Source organism: Rana temporaria, chromosome 1 (genome assembly GCF_905171775.1).
Source record: "Rana temporaria chromosome 1, aRanTem1.1, whole genome shotgun sequence".
NCBI lineage: Eukaryota > Metazoa > Chordata > Amphibia > Anura > Ranidae > Rana > Rana temporaria.
The window spans coordinates 81,451,511-81,470,563 of NC_053489.1; the positions used below are offsets into that span (position 1 = coordinate 81,451,511).

At 45.6% G+C, this 19,053-nt stretch overlaps 1 protein-coding gene across 2 annotated transcripts in view; it reads right to left on the reverse strand.

The window, feature by feature from the left end:
- LOC120928642 (cAMP-specific 3',5'-cyclic phosphodiesterase 4D) overlaps nt 1-19,053 on the reverse strand; it is a 418,990-nt gene that overhangs the window by 22,676 nt on the left and 377,261 nt on the right. For both annotated transcript variants that reach the window (XM_040339664.1, XM_040339666.1), the window contains 4 exons: nt 13,786-13,964; nt 11,262-11,360; nt 11,003-11,167; nt 9,040-9,139 (listed from right to left, as the gene is read on the reverse strand). In XM_040339664.1, the coding sequence (XP_040195598.1) occupies nt 9,040-9,139; nt 11,003-11,167; nt 11,262-11,360; nt 13,786-13,964 (543 nt within the window). The remainder of the gene's footprint in view (nt 1-9,039; nt 9,140-11,002; nt 11,168-11,261; nt 11,361-13,785; nt 13,965-19,053) is intronic.

Sequence of the window (19,053 nt, forward strand, 5' to 3'; positions counted from 1 at the left end):
ACCGGTGAGCAACTCCTGGCTAGACAAGATTCTGAATAAAATGTAAAGCTTGACTTCATATATTCTGCTTTTGGTGCCTTCCTCCTTACACACCTAGCCCATATTCACTAAATCTAAAGAGTCAAGAACTTCCATTTAAATGTTTGGGTACAAGACAGGTAAAGACAGCCAACAACTGGAGGGCTATGTTGGAACCTCACCAGCTGGAGGTAAGGACTCCCCAAAACAAGTAAAAAAAGAGATTTTTAATACAGCTTTCCTGTAAAATCTTTTTCTTGGAGTACATCACGGGACACAGAGCGGCATTCATTACTATATGGGTTATATGGAGTACCTTCAGGTGTAGACACTGGCAATCTCAAACAGGAAATGCCCCTCCCTATATAACCCCCTCCCATAGGAGGAGTACCTCAGTTTTGTAGCAAGCAGTATGCCTCCCAAAATGGTCCTCAAAAAAGAGGGGTGGGAGCTCTGTGTCCCGTGATGTACTCCAAGAAAAAGATTTTACAGGTAAGCTGTATTAAAAATCTCTTTTTCTTTATCGTACATCACGGGACACAGAGCGGCATTCATTACTATATGGGATGTCCCAAAGCAATGCTTACAATGAGGGGAGGGAGAACATCTCCAAGACAAAAGGATTTAATTTAGAGATATACTCAAATCATAATAAATCCAACTTAGTTGAGAAAAATAATTTTAAATTTTAAATTTAACTCAAAAAAGAGGAGCCCCCGGAATCCGAGGGTCTCAAACTGCAGCCTGCAGCACTGCCTGCCCGAAGGCAGTATCAGTATTCCTTCTTACGTCCAACTTGTAGAATTTTGTAAACGTGTGGACAGAAGACCAGGTTGCCGCCTTGCAAACTTGAGCCATAGAGATCTGGTGGTGTGCTGCCCAGGAGGCGCCCATGGCTCTAGTAGAATGAGCCTTTAATGATACTGGAGGAGGCAACCCTTTCAAGCCGTAGGCCTGAGTGATTAATTGCTTAATCCACCTAGAAATGGTGGACTTTGCAGCTGCCTGCCCCTTCTTGGGCCCATCCGGTAGAATGAACAGCACATCTGTTTTCCGGATCTTCTTTGTAGCTTTAAGATAGGCCTTCATGGCCCTGACAATATCCAAGGTATGCAGCAACCCTTCCTTTCTGGAAGTAGGTTTAGGGAAGAAGGATGGTAATACCAAATCCTGGTTCAAATGAAAACTGGATATGACCTTCGGTAGGAAGGAAGGATGAGGGCGGAGAACGACCCTGTCCTTATGAAAAACAAGATATGGTTCCTTACAGGATAAGGCCGCTAGCTCCGAAACTCTTCTTGCGGAAACTATGGCAACCAAAAATACTAACTTCCTTGTCAGTAGAACCAAAGGAATTTCAGCCAACGGCTCAAACGGTTGTTTCTGTAAACTTGACAGAACAAGATTTAAATCCCACGGACAAAGCGGGGATTTAACTGGAGGTCTAATACGCAAGACCCCTTGAAGGAAGGTCTTAACCAGCGAGTGGGTGGCCAGCGGCCGCTGAAACCACACTGACAGAGCAGAAATCTGTCCTTTGATTGTGCTTAATGCCAATCCTTTATCCACTCCTAGCTGGAGAAAACTTAATACTCTATCGATGGTAAATTTGCGAGAAAGCCATCGCTTGGACTCACACCAGCCTACATAGGCCTTCCAGACCCTGTAATAAATCACCCTAGAGACCGGTTTCCTGGCTCTGATTAGGGTAGAGACTACTTCCTGAGACAGACCTCTACCCCTGAGAATCAGGGATTCAGCTTCCAGGCCGTCAAATTTAGATGCCGTAAGGCAGGGTGGAGGATCGGACCTTGCGATAGCAGGTCTGGCCGTAGAGGAAGAGTCCAAGGGTCTCCCACTACCATCTTTAGGATGAGTGAGTACCATGCCCTTCTGGGCCATGCTGGAGCTACCAGGATGACTGGTATGTGTTCCACCCGGATCCTGCGCAGCAGGCGGGGTAGTAACTGGAGCGGGGGAAACGCATAAAGAAGTTTGAACTGATGCCAAGGGCAAACCAACGCATCGGTTCCACAGGCCATCGGATCCCTTGAGCGGGATATGAACCTGTCTAGTTTCTTGTTGAGTCTCGATGCCATGATATCCACGTCCGGCACTCCCCATCTTTGGCAGAGTGCTTGAAAGACTTGTGGATGCAGAGACCATTCCCCCGGCCATAGAGTCTGGCGGCTTAAGAAGTCCGCCTGAAAGTTGTCCACTCCTGGAATGAATATTGCCGATATGCAGGGCACATGCGCCTCTGCCCATAGGAGAATCAAGCTCACCTCTCTCTGAGCGGCTTGACTCCTGGTTCCCCCTTGGTGATTTATGTATGCCACGGCCGTGGCATTGTCTGATTGAATTCTCACCGGGAACCCCTGCAATTTTGACGTCCAAGCCCTGAGGGCTAGTCGAGCAGCTCTGAGCTCCAAGATGTTGATGGGCAACTGCTTCTCTGGCTTTGCCCAAGTACCTTGGCGAGTGCAACCATCCAAAATTGCTCCCCAGCCCGTCAGGCTGGCGTCTGTGGTCACTATCTTCCAAGCCACTGGGCTGAAAGACTTCCCCTTCAGTAGATTCTGAGGGTCTAACCACCAACACAGACTTTGTCGGACTCTTGATAAGAGCGGCAACGGGATATCCAAGGCCTGTGGCCTTCTGCTCCATGCTGACAGGATGGCTGCCTGCAGGATGCGAGTGTGGCTCTGGGCGTATGGTACCGCCTCGAACGTGGCCACCATCTTGCCTAGTAACCTCATACATAGGCGAATAGTCGGTTCTTTCTTGCTTAGAACCAGTAGGATTAATTCCTTGATGGCTTTTACCTTCCTCAGAGGTAGGAACACTCCTTGTTGTTCTGTGTCTAATCTCATGCCGAGATATTCCAACTGCCTTGTGGGCTGGAAAGCTGACTTTTCTCGATTTAGGACCCAGCCGAACCTCTCGAGGTATTGGACCGTGAGGGCCACTGCTCGCTCCAAGCCGGGAGACGAGTGGTCTATGACTAGGAGGTCGTCCAGGTATGCTAGGATCGTGACCCCTTGGATCCTTAGCTTGGCTAGGATCGGAGCTAGGACCTTCGTGAACACCCGGGGGGCCGTAGCCAACCCGAAGGGAAGCGCCACGAATTGGAAGTGACGCGAAGCCACCATGAAGCGTAGATATCTTTGATGTGGCTGATAAATTGGAACATGAAGGTAGGCATCCTTTATGTCTATGGACGCCATGAAGTCGTCCTTCTGGAGTGTGGCAGCTGCTGACCGCACGGATTCCATCCGAAATGAGCGGATCTTTAGATATGCATTTACCATCTTTAGGTCCAAAATTGGCCTGACATCTCCATTGGATTTTGGGATGATGAATAGGTTGGAGTAGAAACCCAGCCCCTGTTCCAGGACTGGCCGGAATCCGAGGCGGATCGTTTGGAATCCTCGACTCCTGGAAATGAGGAGGAGGAAACCTTAGGAAATCTAATGTGTAGCCTGTGGCCACGGAAGACCGTACCCACTCGTCGGGAATGCTGGCTTCCCAAATCTCTGAAAAGAGTCGCAGCCTTCCCCCCACCTTCGTGGGTGGGGGCGCCCCTTCATAAGGTTGGCTTGGGGGCTGGTTTTGCTGGTTTGCGAAACCACTGCCTTTTGCCTCTAACAGCCTGTCCTTGTGATTTGCTGTTGAAGCCGAAGTTTGCTTTTGCAGGAGGCCGTCGATACTGCTTGGCATTAGAGGGCCCCTGCCCAGGGGAATACTGTCGTTTAAACGCAGGCCCCTGAACCTTCTTCTTAGTTGGCAAGAGAGTACTCTTGCCGTTTGAAATGGTCTGAATGTATTTATCTAGGTCTTCTCCGAAGAGTCGTCCTCCATGGAAGGGGAACCCTACCAGGAGCTTCTTGCATGGGGGCTCAGCCTCCCAGCTTTTTAACCATAAGAGTCTTCTCATATGGATAAGGGATAACGATAAACGTGACGCTTGCTGGATAGAATCCTTGATTGCGTCTACCGTAAAACATATGGCCTTAGGGACATCCGAAAATTCTTCTGCCTGCTGGGCAGGAATAAGTTTAAGCATCTGCTTAAATTGATCCGATAATGCTTGAGCGACCCCAATCGCAGCCACAGCTGGCTGTACTACTGCCCCTGCAGTAGTGAAGGAGTTCTTAAGTAGTGCTTCCAAGCGCTTATCAACTGGATCCTTGAACACCTGTATGTTTTCTACAGGGCATGTTAACGATTTGTTAACACATGAGATGGCTGCGTCCACTGCAGGAGTAGCCCATCTTTTGGAAAATTTTTCTTCCATAGGATATAGGACAGAGAACTTCTTAGGTGGTAAGAAGATCTTATCTGGCTTGTTCCAATCTTGGAACAAAACTCGCTCTAATAGAGGATGGATCGGAAACACAGCATTGCTTTGAGGCGCCCTCAGTGAGCCCAAAGCTGAAACCGTCGATACCTGGAGATCTGGTACTGGCAAGTTGAATGCCCTATGGACCAAGTCCGACAATCCTTGAATCCACCAGCTCTCCCTCAGGGAGACTGCCCCAGACTCCTCTGTATCCGGATCTTCGATCCCTGAACCTACTTGGTCCTTGTCCAAGAGGTCGTCCAATTCCCCTGAGGAAAGGACCTCCTCTTCTGAGGGTCCGCGCTCGGGCGACGGAGATCTATTCCGCTTACTGCCCCGCATAGCTGCGGCTATCATTTTACCCATGCTTTTCTGCATCTCTTTTAAAGAGGTGAGTAATACCTCCTCCGTGACCATCTTAGGGTTGGACTGACCCGCGTCAGCTCCAGCCCCAGATCCCGATGGCCCCAAGGCTCCCTGTGGGGAAAGCAGCGGCATAGCTTTGTCCGAGACCTCAGACTCTCTGGGGGAATCCCCACCTCTTGTACCCTTGTTTTTTGATGCCATGGTACAATACCGAGGTACACCTGCTACTTATTGGTACCTGGGACTTATAAATAGTTAAATGCCCAAACACCTGTTTGGGGGATAAAAAAATGCTTCCTCTCCCCTAGATTTATGTATGCCACGGCCGTGGCATTGTCTGATTGAATTCTCACCGGGAACCCCTGCAATTTTGACGTCCAAGCCCTGAGGGCTAGTCGAGCAGCTCTGAGCTCCAAGATGTTGATGGGCAACTGCTTCTCTGGCTTTGCCCAAGTACCTTGGCGAGTGCAACCATCCAAAATTGCTCCCCAGCCCGTCAGGCTGGCGTCTGTGGTCACTATCTTCCAAGCCACTGGGCTGAAAGACTTCCCCTTCAGTAGATTCTGAGGGTCTAACCACCAACACAGACTTTGTCGGACTCTTGATAAGAGCGGCAACGGGATATCCAAGGCCTGTGGCCTTCTGCTCCATGCTGACAGGATGGCTGCCTGCAGGATGCGAGTGTGGCTCTGGGCGTATGGTACCGCCTCGAACGTGGCCACCATCTTGCCTAGTAACCTCATACATAGGCGAATAGTCGGTTCTTTCTTGCTTAGAACCAGTAGGATTAATTCCTTGATGGCTTTTACCTTCCTCAGAGGTAGGAACACTCCTTGTTGTTCTGTGTCTAATCTCATGCCGAGATATTCCAACTGCCTTGTGGGCTGGAAAGCTGACTTTTCTCGATTTAGGACCCAGCCGAACCTCTCGAGGTATTGGACCGTGAGGGCCACTGCTCGCTCCAAGCCGGGAGACGAGTGGTCTATGACTAGGAGGTCGTCCAGGTATGCTAGGATCGTGACCCCTTGGATCCTTAGCTTGGCTAGGATCGGAGCTAGGACCTTCGTGAACACCCGGGGGGGCCGTAGCCAACCCGAAGGGAAGCGCCACGAATTGGAAGTGACGCGAAGCCACCATGAAGCGTAGATATCTTTGATGTGGCTGATAAATTGGAACATGAAGGTAGGCATCCTTTATGTCTATGGACGCCATGAAGTCGTCCTTCTGGAGTGTGGCAGCTGCTGACCGCACGGATTCCATCCGAAATGAGCGGATCTTTAGATATGCATTTACCATCTTTAGGTCCAAAATTGGCCTGACATCTCCATTGGATTTTGGGATGATGAATAGGTTGGAGTAGAAACCCAGCCCCTGTTCCAGGACTGGCCGGAATCCGAGGCGGATCGTTTGGAATCCTCGACTCCTGGAAATGAGGAGGAGGAAACCTTAGGAAATCTAATGTGTAGCCTGTGGCCACGGAAGACCGTACCCACTCGTCGGGAATGCTGGCTTCCCAAATCTCTGAAAAGAGTCGCAGCCTTCCCCCCACCTTCGTGGGTGGGGGCGCCCCTTCATAAGGTTGGCTTGGGGGCTGGTTTTGCTGGTTTGCGAAACCACTGCCTTTTGCCTCTAACAGCCTGTCCTTGTGATTTGCTGTTGAAGCCGAAGTTTGCTTTTGCAGGAGGCCGTCGATACTGCTTGGCATTAGAGGGCCCCTGCCCAGGGGAATACTGTCGTTTAAACGCAGGTCCCTGAACCTTCTTCTTAGTTGGCAAGAGAGTACTCTTGCCGTTTGAAATGGTCTGAATGTATTTATCTAGGTCTTCTCCGAAGAGTCGTCCTCCATGGAAGGGGAACCCTACCAGGAGCTTCTTGCATGGGGGCTCAGCCTCCCAGCTTTTTAACCATAAGAGTCTTCTCATATGGATAAGGGATAACGATAAACGTGACGCTTGCTGGATAGAATCCTTGATTGCGTCTACCGTAAAACATATGGCCTTAGGGACATCCGAAAATTCTTCTGCCTGCTGGGCAGGAATAAGTTTAAGCATCTGCTTAAATTGATCCGATAATGCTTGAGCGACCCCAATCGCAGCCACAGCTGGCTGTACTACTGCCCCTGCAGTAGTGAAGGAGTTCTTAAGTAGTGCTTCCAAGCGCTTATCAACTGGATCCTTGAACACCTGTATGTTTTCTACAGGGCATGTTAACGATTTGTTAACACATGAGATGGCTGCGTCCACTGCAGGAGTAGCCCATCTTTTGGAAAATTTTTCTTCCATAGGATATAGGACAGAGAACTTCTTAGGTGGTAAGAAGATCTTATCTGGCTTGTTCCAATCTTGGAACAAAACTCGCTCTAATAGAGGATGGATCGGAAACACAGCATTGCTTTGAGGCGCCCTCAGTGAGCCCAAAGCTGAAACCGTCGATACCTGGAGATCTGGTACTGGCAAGTTGAATGCCCTATGGACCAAGTCCGACAATCCTTGAATCCACCAGCTCTCCCTCAGGGAGACTGCCCCAGACTCCTCTGTATCCGGATCTTCGATCCCTGAACCTACTTGGTCCTTGTCCAAGAGGTCGTCCAATTCCCCTGAGGAAAGGACCTCCTCTTCTGAGGGTCCGCGCTCGGGCGACGGAGATCTATTCCGCTTACTGCCCCGCATAGCTGCGGCTATCATTTTACCCATGCTTTTCTGCATCTCTTTTAAAGAGGTGAGTAATACCTCCTCCGTGACCATCTTAGGGTTGGACTGACCCGCGTCAGCTCCAGCCCCAGATCCCGATGGCCCCAAGGCTCCCTGTGGGGAAAGCAGCGGCATAGCTTTGTCCGAGACCTCAGACTCTCTGGGGGAATCCCCACCTCTTGTACCCTTGTTTTTTGATGCCATGGTACAATACCGAGGTACACCTGCTACTTATTGGTACCTGGGACTTATAAATAGTTAAATGCCCAAACACCTGTTTGGGGGATAAAAAAATGCTTCCTCTCCCCTAGATGACACTTTTTTTTTTTTTTTTTTTTCAAATCTAGGAAAGAAAAAACATTCTGTCCCCCTGAGTAGTATTGCAAGAAAAACTATGAGATGGAAAAGAAACAGCCTATTCCTAGGCTTGAAAACAGTCTTTCTGAAGACTGCAATATTCTTTCTGGCCACTGTGTGTCCTCGGCGCCCCGTGCTTGCCGTTCTGGTCTTTCCTCCTCAGTTCCAAAGTATTGAATGAGCTATATGGAACAAACAAGGAAGGGCCGCCCCTTCCTTAAGCCACTGACCCGCCCTTCCCCCCCAGCAATCTCAAACAGGAAATGCCCCTCCCGACAGGGGGGGGGTGGGGTTGGGAGGAAGGGACCTCTCTGCTCCAGCAAACTGCAGCCTGCAGCCTGGAACCATGAGGAGGTCAGCGTTTTGCCTGCTTTGCAGGCCGTGAGGAGGAAGACTGAATGGAGCATCGCCTGGAGGCTTGCAGGTAAGCACAGCTCTCTGACACACACATATACTTTTATATCACACAGGCCCCACTCAATGCTTTTCCAACACTACAAGGGAGGTCACATCTTATGGGGAATAATACATATAGAGCCATCCTATCTTTATGATATGTGACTAGTTTGCCAGATGCAGTGCATAACTTTAGGCATGTCCCCTGTGACCCCCCAGAAAAAACCTGCTAAGAACCAAGTTCCGCAAGTTTTCCCCTCACTTACCTGCTCCATGCCGCAGGACTTTGCCAAGCAAGAGGCCCAATCTTCCCCCATCTCGGTGGGGATGTCTAGACCTTCAGGCCCTGGGTTCCTATGAAGGATCCACTGTCCTGGGCCCATATAGCACTCTGGCAACAGAAACATTAGGCACCCAAAGGTTTCTAAGTTCTGGGCCCAGGGTCCAGCTCTCTAAAAAGAAAAGCATTATGGGCTATACCCCAAGGGTTTGGGGTCCGGTTACTGACCACTTTAGCGCTGAGGCTTTTTTGGACAGAACCGGTTAGCTCACCTAATCCCAAGGATGTGGAGGCAAGCTAAACCATGACTAACACCTAAGACACTGGCGGAAAAACTGAGGTACTCCTCCTATGGGAGGGGGTTATATAGGGAGGGGCATTTCCTGTTTGAGATTGCCAGTGTCTACACCTGAAGGTACTCCATATAACCCATATAGTAATGAATGCCGCTCTGTGTCCCGTGATGTACGATAAAGAAAAGAGCAACCTTTGCATCTATCCCTGTAATAAATATGCACTATAAAAGGTTATATAATTCCCCCAAGAAATTTATTTTCTTCTGGTGACAATGTATATTTGTGTAAACTTACTGGTGTTGATAAGAAATTGATTGGAGACGCCAGGATGATCAACATCATGTATTGCACTTGCAAAGATTGCAGCGAGAATTTCCAGGTCTGTGAAAACAGCCTAAAAATAAGAAGAGTGAAATCCCAATATGTTAATATCATAGATACAGTGGTATTCTTTAAAAGAGTAATGACAGTATAATTCTAATATTGCACGTGCTTGTAGATGACCGCCTCAGTCTTTACTCACAATTCAATATTCAGGCCTTGTGCGGCAGATTTTACTATTTTCCCACTCTATTCTACGCCAGGGTTTTATTTAATTTAAAGTAAACCAGTAACCTGTCTAATGACATTTAGGTATTTACAGTTAGTATAACAAAGCAGTGAATGAGCTTTAACACAAGCCTTCACTAATGTAATGAGGGCTTGTTTTAAAGCATATTTACAGCTTGTCAAAAATATTAAAATACTTGCATATCTATAGCCTGGGCACAGGTTCACTTTAAAACGACACTAAACTCTGGCTTAAAAAAAAATTAAATTCTATTCAAGTTTGTTTTCCTAACTCAAAAAAAGGTCTTCTATTGCTCTGAGCCTTCTCCTTATGTCAAAATTCCTTTGTTTTGTTGTTGCTGTCATCCAACTTGGTGTTAGGAGGAGGCTACGTTCATTCTCTATGGTCCCACTGTATGCAGGAACATAACCACACTCTCACACGCACTCCCAAGGTGAACTAGGGACTATGGGATTTTTAGGGCTGGTGAGATGAAACCAAGATCAGCGCAGTGATAATGCACTAAGCTCGTCGGATCGCAAAGCTTTCTCTGCTTTTTTTTTTAAAACAAACTTTATTGAGATTTCACACAAACATCTCAAAGTTGTTGAACTGCCTAGCACTGTACAACGTTGAAAAAAAGTACGGTAATGTAGTGGCGTGAACCAGGCACATAGGTGACAAGGCATATTGCCTTGTCCATGCGGTGGGACTGCACTGGAAAAGGCGCCCAGCTCAACCACATTTGGTGTGAACCAGCCTTTAGTGTGCATAGGGTAGTGCACATGACCACAAATGACATGCACTGCTCCTTCCTAACGGAAGTGAAGTGGAAAAGTAGAGGTTCAGGAACTTGCAGAGGACGTTACAAGGAGGCCGTAGGATATCATTTCATGAATAATAAATCACAGGGCCCATAAATAGTGGATGTGTATGAATCAGTTCTGAAGAATAAGCATATAGTTGAGTGTCACTTTAGGGCACTCACATGCCAGTCCTTAGAGCAACAGGGTAAGAAAGGCTTACCATAAATAAATGTAATTTAATATTATATTTTGCTGTTTCCACCCTTGTTTGAACACTCACGAGTAAATTAAAATAACCAAGATAATTCAGGACAGAATGCCAGAGCTGCTGAGAAGAATCAGAAGACCCTCAGTAGGTCAACCAACAAGTAGCCACATCTAATTTTTCTACCAAACCACGCCTTCCCTGCACTTTGGAATCACAGAATATCTATAGTTATTTATCCTTTTTTTTTTTTTTTAAATAAGTGCCATGAATACTGCATAGACAATAATTTGATTTTCCTTGATGGGTCAACAGACTTTTCATCCAACACTGAAAATAAAATCTCACCGATAGCTGTAAAATGAAATGGGTTGCAAAGTATTCTCCTGAAGGAAGGATCAGAGGCCACAGCAATATATAATGGAGTGGTGGTGGGAGGCCCCATAACTGCCCCCTCCACTCCCCACCATCACGTATTTATAAATCAGTGCAAAAAGTAATAATGATGTGCACCTCCCAACAGAAAGCATCTTTCACTATTCAATGAAATCTGATTGGGTTGTATGTGTTAACATGTATCATAGCTTGGCAAGAAATGTCAGCACTCAAAAGACTCAAAAGACTCCAAGCACCATTTGTAATGTTCACATTGTAGTTATGACATAGCGGACAGTGTGAAAACTGAGCAGTTCTTACCTCCAAAGCTGGCGTGGAAAGCAGCACATGGGTAGACTGAGCAACATCCGCTGCATGTATGTTATTATGGTAAGCCACATCGGCGTGATAATGGTCTTCTAAAGTCATTAAGTATGTAACTAAAGTGTCTGTCGGTATTTTAAATGTCTTCAACAGATCCCGTTCCTGCAGAGAGAGTATATATATATATATAAAGAATTAATATACAGATAGGTAAGCAAGAAAGGGTCTGCACAAAAAACAATGTATACATATATACCTGAAATATTGTGTGCATGACGACTGTGAGAGGTCGATTTCCAGAATATTCAGTTACTTTAAAAATATTAAGGCCCCATTTGTTCACATCTTCAAGTTCCTGATGAAGAATAAATGAGAAAAGTACAGAGAGCAGTTAGAAGCAGTCACATGGAGATGCCGCATGCAAAGTCTGGATTGGTGGTAAGATTGAAGGCTGTATTCCCCAGCTAGAGGCTTTGTACACGCAGTATGGAACGTTCTGTCAGTGCCATCCTAGCTGATCATACAAAGAACAAATGGTGTGTAGGAGGATGCCATGAATTAATTACCACAGTGCATGAAAAAAAACTTGTTCTGCCAAAAATATTAGAAATCTGGATAAAAATAGCATCGAGGATAAGAGAGGAGAGAATATTTAAAACTCTCCCCAGATTTTTAGCAGGCTATGGTGGTTTGTATTAACTGTGATTATATATGTGATGAACTAAGAAAAGGCTGAAGAAGGTTAACAATCAATACTGCTGAAAAATCGGCTTCAGTTCAGAATGCCTCGGTGGGGTGTATCCTCATTTCTTTGATATCTTGAAGAATCTATTGGCAAGCTTTGCCTGGGTTTTTGTTAAGGCTTATGTAAACCCTGTAAATCTTTTTTCAGTGCGTTTGTCATCATAACGAAACAAAGGAAGGCTCAAAACGTCAAGTTCATTACCTCCAACACCACCATTTTCAATTTCTTAAAAAGCCAAAAACAGATCAAAGGCATATCAAATGACAACTCCAGCATGGTGGATATCCAAGTCAATGTAGTTGGAAGGCCAACCAACATGTTTCGGGAGACAAGCCCCTTCCTCAAAGCCCCCGAGGAAGGGGGCTTGTCTCCCGAAACGCATCAGCTTATTATCTTCTCATGTTTGCGAGTACGTTTTTGGCTTTTTAATAAATCGAAAATGGTGTTGGAGGTAATGCACTAGGCATTTGCGCCCTTCTTTGCTTCTTTATAGTGCTTTGGGGTTTTCCCAAGGAGAGCAGCATTGCTTTTAACATTACTAATGTACAAGTTTGATGTGAGACAGAGTGAGCGCTAAGGCTTGATCATTTTTTGGAGTGTTTGATATCATGCCTATTTTTTTGGGGTGAATCTGCAGCAAATTGTTTTTATTTGGGATGCTGTCAGTAACAGTACTTAGGCCCTGTTCAATTCTGCTTGCGATCCCAAATCAAGTGACAAATCGCAGCACAACATGCTGTGCGCGTCTGGCTGCCATTACGCATCAGGATTGCGCTTAAATCGCAGCAAATCGTTCACAAGTCATATGAAGCTTGTCGCCTAAAAAGAAGCAGGAGCTTCTTTTTGGGAAACAAACGTGCATAGGGCAGCCCATTCACTTATGCAACACACAGATAATCATGAAAATTGTGATGTCAAAATCGTGCAGCCTTATTGTTGCAGACTAAACACAAAGCAGTTGCCTTCCTATTAGCATCAGCATTGTGATCCTGCCCCAGAAGCTCCTTTATTTAGTCATTGGGTTACCTATCAGGTCTGCATTTTCCTCCTGCAGTACTGATAGGCAGCCCAGCAGTCAAATGAAAGAGCATGCACAACATGCGGACAATGCTGCTGCTAACCGAGAGGCAGTATCTTCACATTGTCAGGTTCCAATAGTAAGTGCTGTTACTGGTAGGATCTCCAGGTAAGAGTATTGAATCCAGATATTCTTAGATGGAATGGAAGCCCCTGTGTATTTCTCCCATTACAGGTTTAATATATTATTGACATTAAAGTTTTTAGGTAAAGGTTGAAGATATTACAGTTTCATTTCCCAAGGTCTATTGTACATAAAGAGACACCGCGGTCTACTAACGATTCTCACAGTGTTCACCCATGTCATGTGGTTATGTACATCACCAGGAATCAGAGCCTGTGTATCCAGCAACCTACAGTGTACCCAAAAAGCCTTTTTTTTTTGTTTGTTTTATGCCCCTTTCAGATGAAATGGACTCCATTCTGCTCAGCAGGGATACATTCACAGATCACCTGGTCATCAGAGCAGATCAGGCGGGTGACAGGTCAGTGTCCAATCAGTTTCTGCAGAGTGGACACAGAAAGAGCCTGCTCTGCTATGGGTGGATGGGTGTAGACAGACTTCGCTGTCCATTTACACCTGACTACCTTTGATCCAATCCGCCTACACAGAGGAGAACGAACCCCCTTCCATTTGTCTTTAGTGGACCGGATTAGACAGGAGGTAGGTGGGTGTAAACTAACACAAGTTTACACCCACCAGTCCATAGTAATAAAAGGACCGTCCAATCAGGTCCACCTGAAAAACTAATAGGTGGACCTGATTGGAACGGTTGTATAAGAGGGGCCTTAAAGGAATATTTTGTGTTTATGTGTTTGGAAAAGACCCAAAAGATGTGCACACATTCATGATGCATGCTAAATATTTAATTCCTGTCTACGTAACTAGGAATAGACAGATGACCCCCATATAGGGAGCAGACGAACATGTTTGGGGGTACAAATCACTATATCTCACCTTGGCTAGAGAATCTTCACTTTCACTTTTTACTCCAAACCTGGGGATACTAGAGTTTGTGAGACTAGAGCTGTGCATTAGTTTCTTCACACCACTAATCTGAGACATGGGTCTCTTTTTCTTTTCCTTCTCCTTCTCCTTTTGGGCCTGAGTTGGCATCTCCACTTCATGCTGTTTATCTAAAGAATAAGAGGCATTTATAGGTAAGTACACACTAGAGATGCATTGTGGTAAAGATCACAATAATAACATTTCAGAGATAACAAAATGCATATGTGCACAAATGAAACAAGGCTGTTCTTGAGGACTGGGCTTCCCGTTTTTAAACAAAAATGAACCTAGCATGGAATAAAGTTGGAATATCTTTATCTTGCATGTTTTTCTCTGTCAGGGTTAAAGAAATAAGCCCACCATTGCAAATTGCATACATCTAGGTGCACATGCAATATAGAGGACACAAATATTTCAAAACCCTGTGCAGGGCAGGTTATGTACTTGCTATGAAGCTTTTATTAATATGCATTAGGCCTCATCTCTACAGGCTTTGAGCTCTTTGACAGAGATGCTTCGGAGATCACTCACTCCTATGAGGGGGTTTTGCATGCCCATAGACTTGTGTGGCAATGCAGAACCTGTTCAAACGTCAAGTCTGCTCTTTTTTTTCAAATATGTACACATTAAAAGAGATTGCAAAAAGGTAACATATATATATATATATATATATATATATATATATATATATATATATATATATATATATATTTGTTATTTTAAAAAAATAAACATGTTCTATTTATCTTCTCTGTGCAATGGTTTTGCACAGGGCAGACCCAAGCCTCCTCTTCTGGGGTCCCGTGCTGGCGCTCCAGACCACTTGCTATGGGGGTATTTATGTGGGCTCGCTCCCATTGACACACACAGTGAAGCTCTGCCTCGCCCCTCCTAACTGGCTGTGATTGACAGCAGCAGGTGCCAATGGCTCTTGCTGTTGCCTCTGAACCAGTGAGGAGAGAGAGCAGAAAAGCTGCTCTTGTGCACATCGCTGAATTAAGATTGGGCTCAGGTAAATACATGGAGGGCCTGTGAGGGGAGCTGCACACAGAAGGTTTTTTTACCTTCTAAAGTAATGAAACAACCCTTCTGCATTTAGAACCACTTTAGGCTTACCATATTTGCCGGAGTATAAGGCGACTGGGCGTATAAGACGACTCCCTAATTTTATAGTTTAAGATTTTTTGCCTGTACTCACCCTATAAGACGACCCCCCCTTCCGACGCTTCATATTTCTTCCTTCTGGAGCCAATTACGGCGAGTGATGTGTTCTATTAATGAATACAAAGCCTGCTTGGATTGGCAGAGGCTGTAACATCATCAGCCTATGCCTCTCTGACTCTCAAAGCCAATTCGAACAGGCTACAGTATGTAGCCTACTCGGATTGGCAGAGGTTGTTACTCCAATCCGAGCAGGCTCTGTATTCATTTGATTGGCTAAGTGGTATATACTGTATGTAGCTGAAGCTACATACAGTATTACCGCACATCCAGCAGGCATCCGAGCAGCTGACCCGGCGTATAAGACGACCCCTGATTTTTGGCCAGTTTTGTTAAGTGTAAAAGGTAGTCTTATACGCCAGCAAATACAGTATTTAGAAATTAAGGGCCAGATCCACATAGAAATAGATCGGCACTGCGTATCAGAGATACGCTACGCAGCCGTACCTTACCTGGCGTTCTTTCGAATCCTCAAAGATTTTGCGCCGTAAGTTACGGCGGCGTAGTGTATTTCTGGCGGCGGAATTCAAATCGGCGATTAGGGGGCGTGTTTCATTTAAATGAAGCGCGTCCCCGCGCCGAATGAACTGCGCATGCTTCGTTTCTAAATTTTCCGCCGTGCATTGCGCTAAATGACGTCGCAACGACGTCATTTTTTTAGACTTTGACGTGAATTACGTCCATCCCGATTCACGGATGACTTACGCAAAAAAAAAAAAAATTTTAATTTCGACGCGGGAACGACGGCCATACTTAACAGGACAAGTCTAACTATACGCCGCAAAATAGCAGCTTTAACTATACGCCGGAAAAAGCCAACTAGAGACGACGTAAGAGAATGCAACGGCCGCGCGTATGTTCGTGGATCGTCGGAAATAGCCAATTTGCATACCCGACGTGGAAAACGACGTGAACGCCACCCAGCGGACGCCGAAGTATTGCATCTTAGATCCGAAGGCGTACGAGGACGTACACCTGTCGGATCTAACCCAGATGCCGTCGTATCTTGGTTTGAGGATTGAAACTAAAGATACGACGCGGGTAATTTGAAAGTACGCCGGCGTATCAGTAGATACGCCGGCGTACTCTCTCTGTGGATCTGGCCCTAAGAGTTCAGAGCAATATACATAGAAAGCACAGTAACTCACATCAGCCGAAAATGAAAAATGTAATTGGGAAATTTATTAAACTTTGCACATTATCTCCATCTTGGCACTCTCTGATTGAACACAGCTCCTAATAATCGTATATCTCATTGTAATTATCCATTAAACAGCATATTAAAGGGTAAACTGATATTATTAAGCAAATACCTTAGCTCATTTTTACATGGCTTCAATGATTAATATATCAATGTGAGCATGTGCAGGCTTTGATGTTTATGATTTCCGGCAGATCCACACAGTTTAGATAGATCAAGGGGGAAGTCCTAAATGGAACCGTCATGTCAAGCCAAGCAGAAGCACAAACATGTCTCAAAGAGTTCACATCTGCTGTTACACTCCATGGGATTCCCTAGTGCCCCCCCAACAAAGAAATCTCCATCCAGCCAGAATGACCCATTATTTATGAATATGGCTGGCTCAGGAAGAGAGCTGGAGAGAAATCACACAAAGACCTATCATTCATAGAAACACAACTGTTCGGAATCAGGAGCTTCATTCACTGAAAAGATTCTCTGGTGTGAGTTTAATACTACCTAGAGAGAAGTAGAACATGATGGGTCACAATGTTCTCTGGCGTGTTATCTATCAAGTTAAGACTTACAGAAGCGGCCTCTTTATGCACTGGACTATATTAGTAATAGGAATAGTGAAATTCATTGAGAAACACAGTGCAGCCTAATATTTCTGTAAGAATTTATATCATAATCATAAAGAGCGGATATATGGGGGCAGCCAATGAGGACATGTATTTAAAAGTGCGAGTTCCAAGGCGTTGGCACTTATCTTGGTCTCACTAATAAGCAAGTTACTGAGCTGGAACATGCATATGAATTGCAAGTGTCCAGACATCCAATGTGAACATACTTGTTCCGGGTCAGTGACTAAGTAATGTCAAGGATCAGGTGACAGGACAACCATGCAGCATGCATGTTCAGGAATTAGACAGCAATATCGGCTTCCTATTCATTTTAATGGCAGAACAACTGTCATATGCACGTCAAAAGATTGGTCGCACTGAGGCTGGGTTCACACCAATGCGAATTGGATGCAGCGGTTTCTCCGCATAGCAGGAGAATGTGACCAGCCAGTTCACATACCTCGGGGGCGGCTGTGGAGCGCACTGCACAGAAATGCTCTGCGTCTCTAGCTCCTGTTTCAGGACCAAATTCAGGCAAAGATTCGGCCCGAAACAGGAGAATGGGGATGCACAGTGTTCCTGTGCGGTCTGCAGACGGTTCCAGTGTGACCCAAGCCTCATTGGGCTTCCCAAAAAGTGGCAGACAGAGTTAGTGCTAAAGTGTTTGATTTAAAACCCCAACTAAGAAAGTAGGAAATAAGGAAAAGAGTAAAAGAGAGAGGGAACTGGGAAAAGAATAAGGGAGATAAGAAGGGAGGGAGGAGAGAGCCAGAGGGAGGGGAGACAGAAAGAAAGAGGAGGATCAGTGGGAGAAATGGGAGGGAGGAGAAGGAGTGAGAGGGTAGAAGGAAGAAGGAGAACGAATGAGGGCAGGAGGCTAAGGATGGAGAAGAAGGTGGAAAGGGATGAGAAGGAGGGAGGGAGGGAAGGAAGGAAGGGAAGGGAAGGGGAAGGAAGGGAAGGGAAGGGAAGGAAGGAAGGAAGGAGAGGAAGGAGAGGAAGGAAGGAAGGAGAGGAAGGGAGGGAAGAAGGAAGGAGAGGGAGGAAGGAGGTTTGAAGGATGAGAAGAAGGAGGAGGACGACGGGAGGAAGGGGAAGGAGCACGGGAGGAACGAGAAGAAAGACAGGAGGAAGAAGGACGACGGGAGGAAGGAGGATGGGAGGAAGGAGTAGGGAGGACGAGAGGAAGGAGGAGGAGGAGGACGGGAGGAAAGAGAAGGAAGGAAGGAGAAGGAGGGCAGAAGGAAAGGGAAGAAATAAATAAAGAAGGGATAGAAAAATAAATTAATATTATGATTTTACATATAGGTGCACTTTAAAGAGTAACTATATTTGTTGAGAAAAAACCATTTCCCTCTGGGGGATCTATAAATAGCTGTTTGTCTGTGTCTATGTGCAATGTGAATGAGGGTGACTTTATAATTATCAATCAACATGTGGACAGTCTCAGGGTCTGCATCCCTGTAGATGTGACTAAGCCTTTGGGAGTATCTTATTAAAAATGAGATGTTTGTTCCAGAGAATGCCCAAAATCTGATTTCTATCCTAGTGCAGACTTCTAGCAAAATCAGTGAGCCAATCACACAAGGATAATCTGAAATTTTTGGAGGGCATTCTGTGCACTGTGTACAGAACACCTCCAGGTTGTCATATTGCATTTTACAGAAAATTACAGCGATGCAGAAGGAATATGGCTTGTGCCGCAATTGTATATACTATATTATTTTTTCTGCAGTATTTTATCAATCAAGTTACTCTAACAATACATTTGAATTTTTATTCTAGATACATAAATAAAATAAGTATATTCTAGGGAAGGTGTATATTAATTGAATATACTGGGAACGGTCTTTTAGATGTAAAACTGATGGATGAAACATTTTCTTCCATATAAGAAGTGTCATCGTTTGATATATTACAGGGCAGAAAATATAAGGGAATCACATTGAAGTCTCCTTGAGGGCTTCAGTCCAGTCTTGGAAAGATTTCCAAGCTGACTTTGATATTGCAAGGGGATTCCTCCCCTCCCCCCATCCCCTTGCGGCTGTTTGAGTTCGGTATTTTCTGCGCTCAGATGTTGACAGTGTCATTTTGATCAAAATACTTCCTACGGCCAGGGGATGCCAATGCTTCATTGCATTTCTACCTTGCCTACATGACATCCCAGCATGCATTGCGCACTATAATCTATTT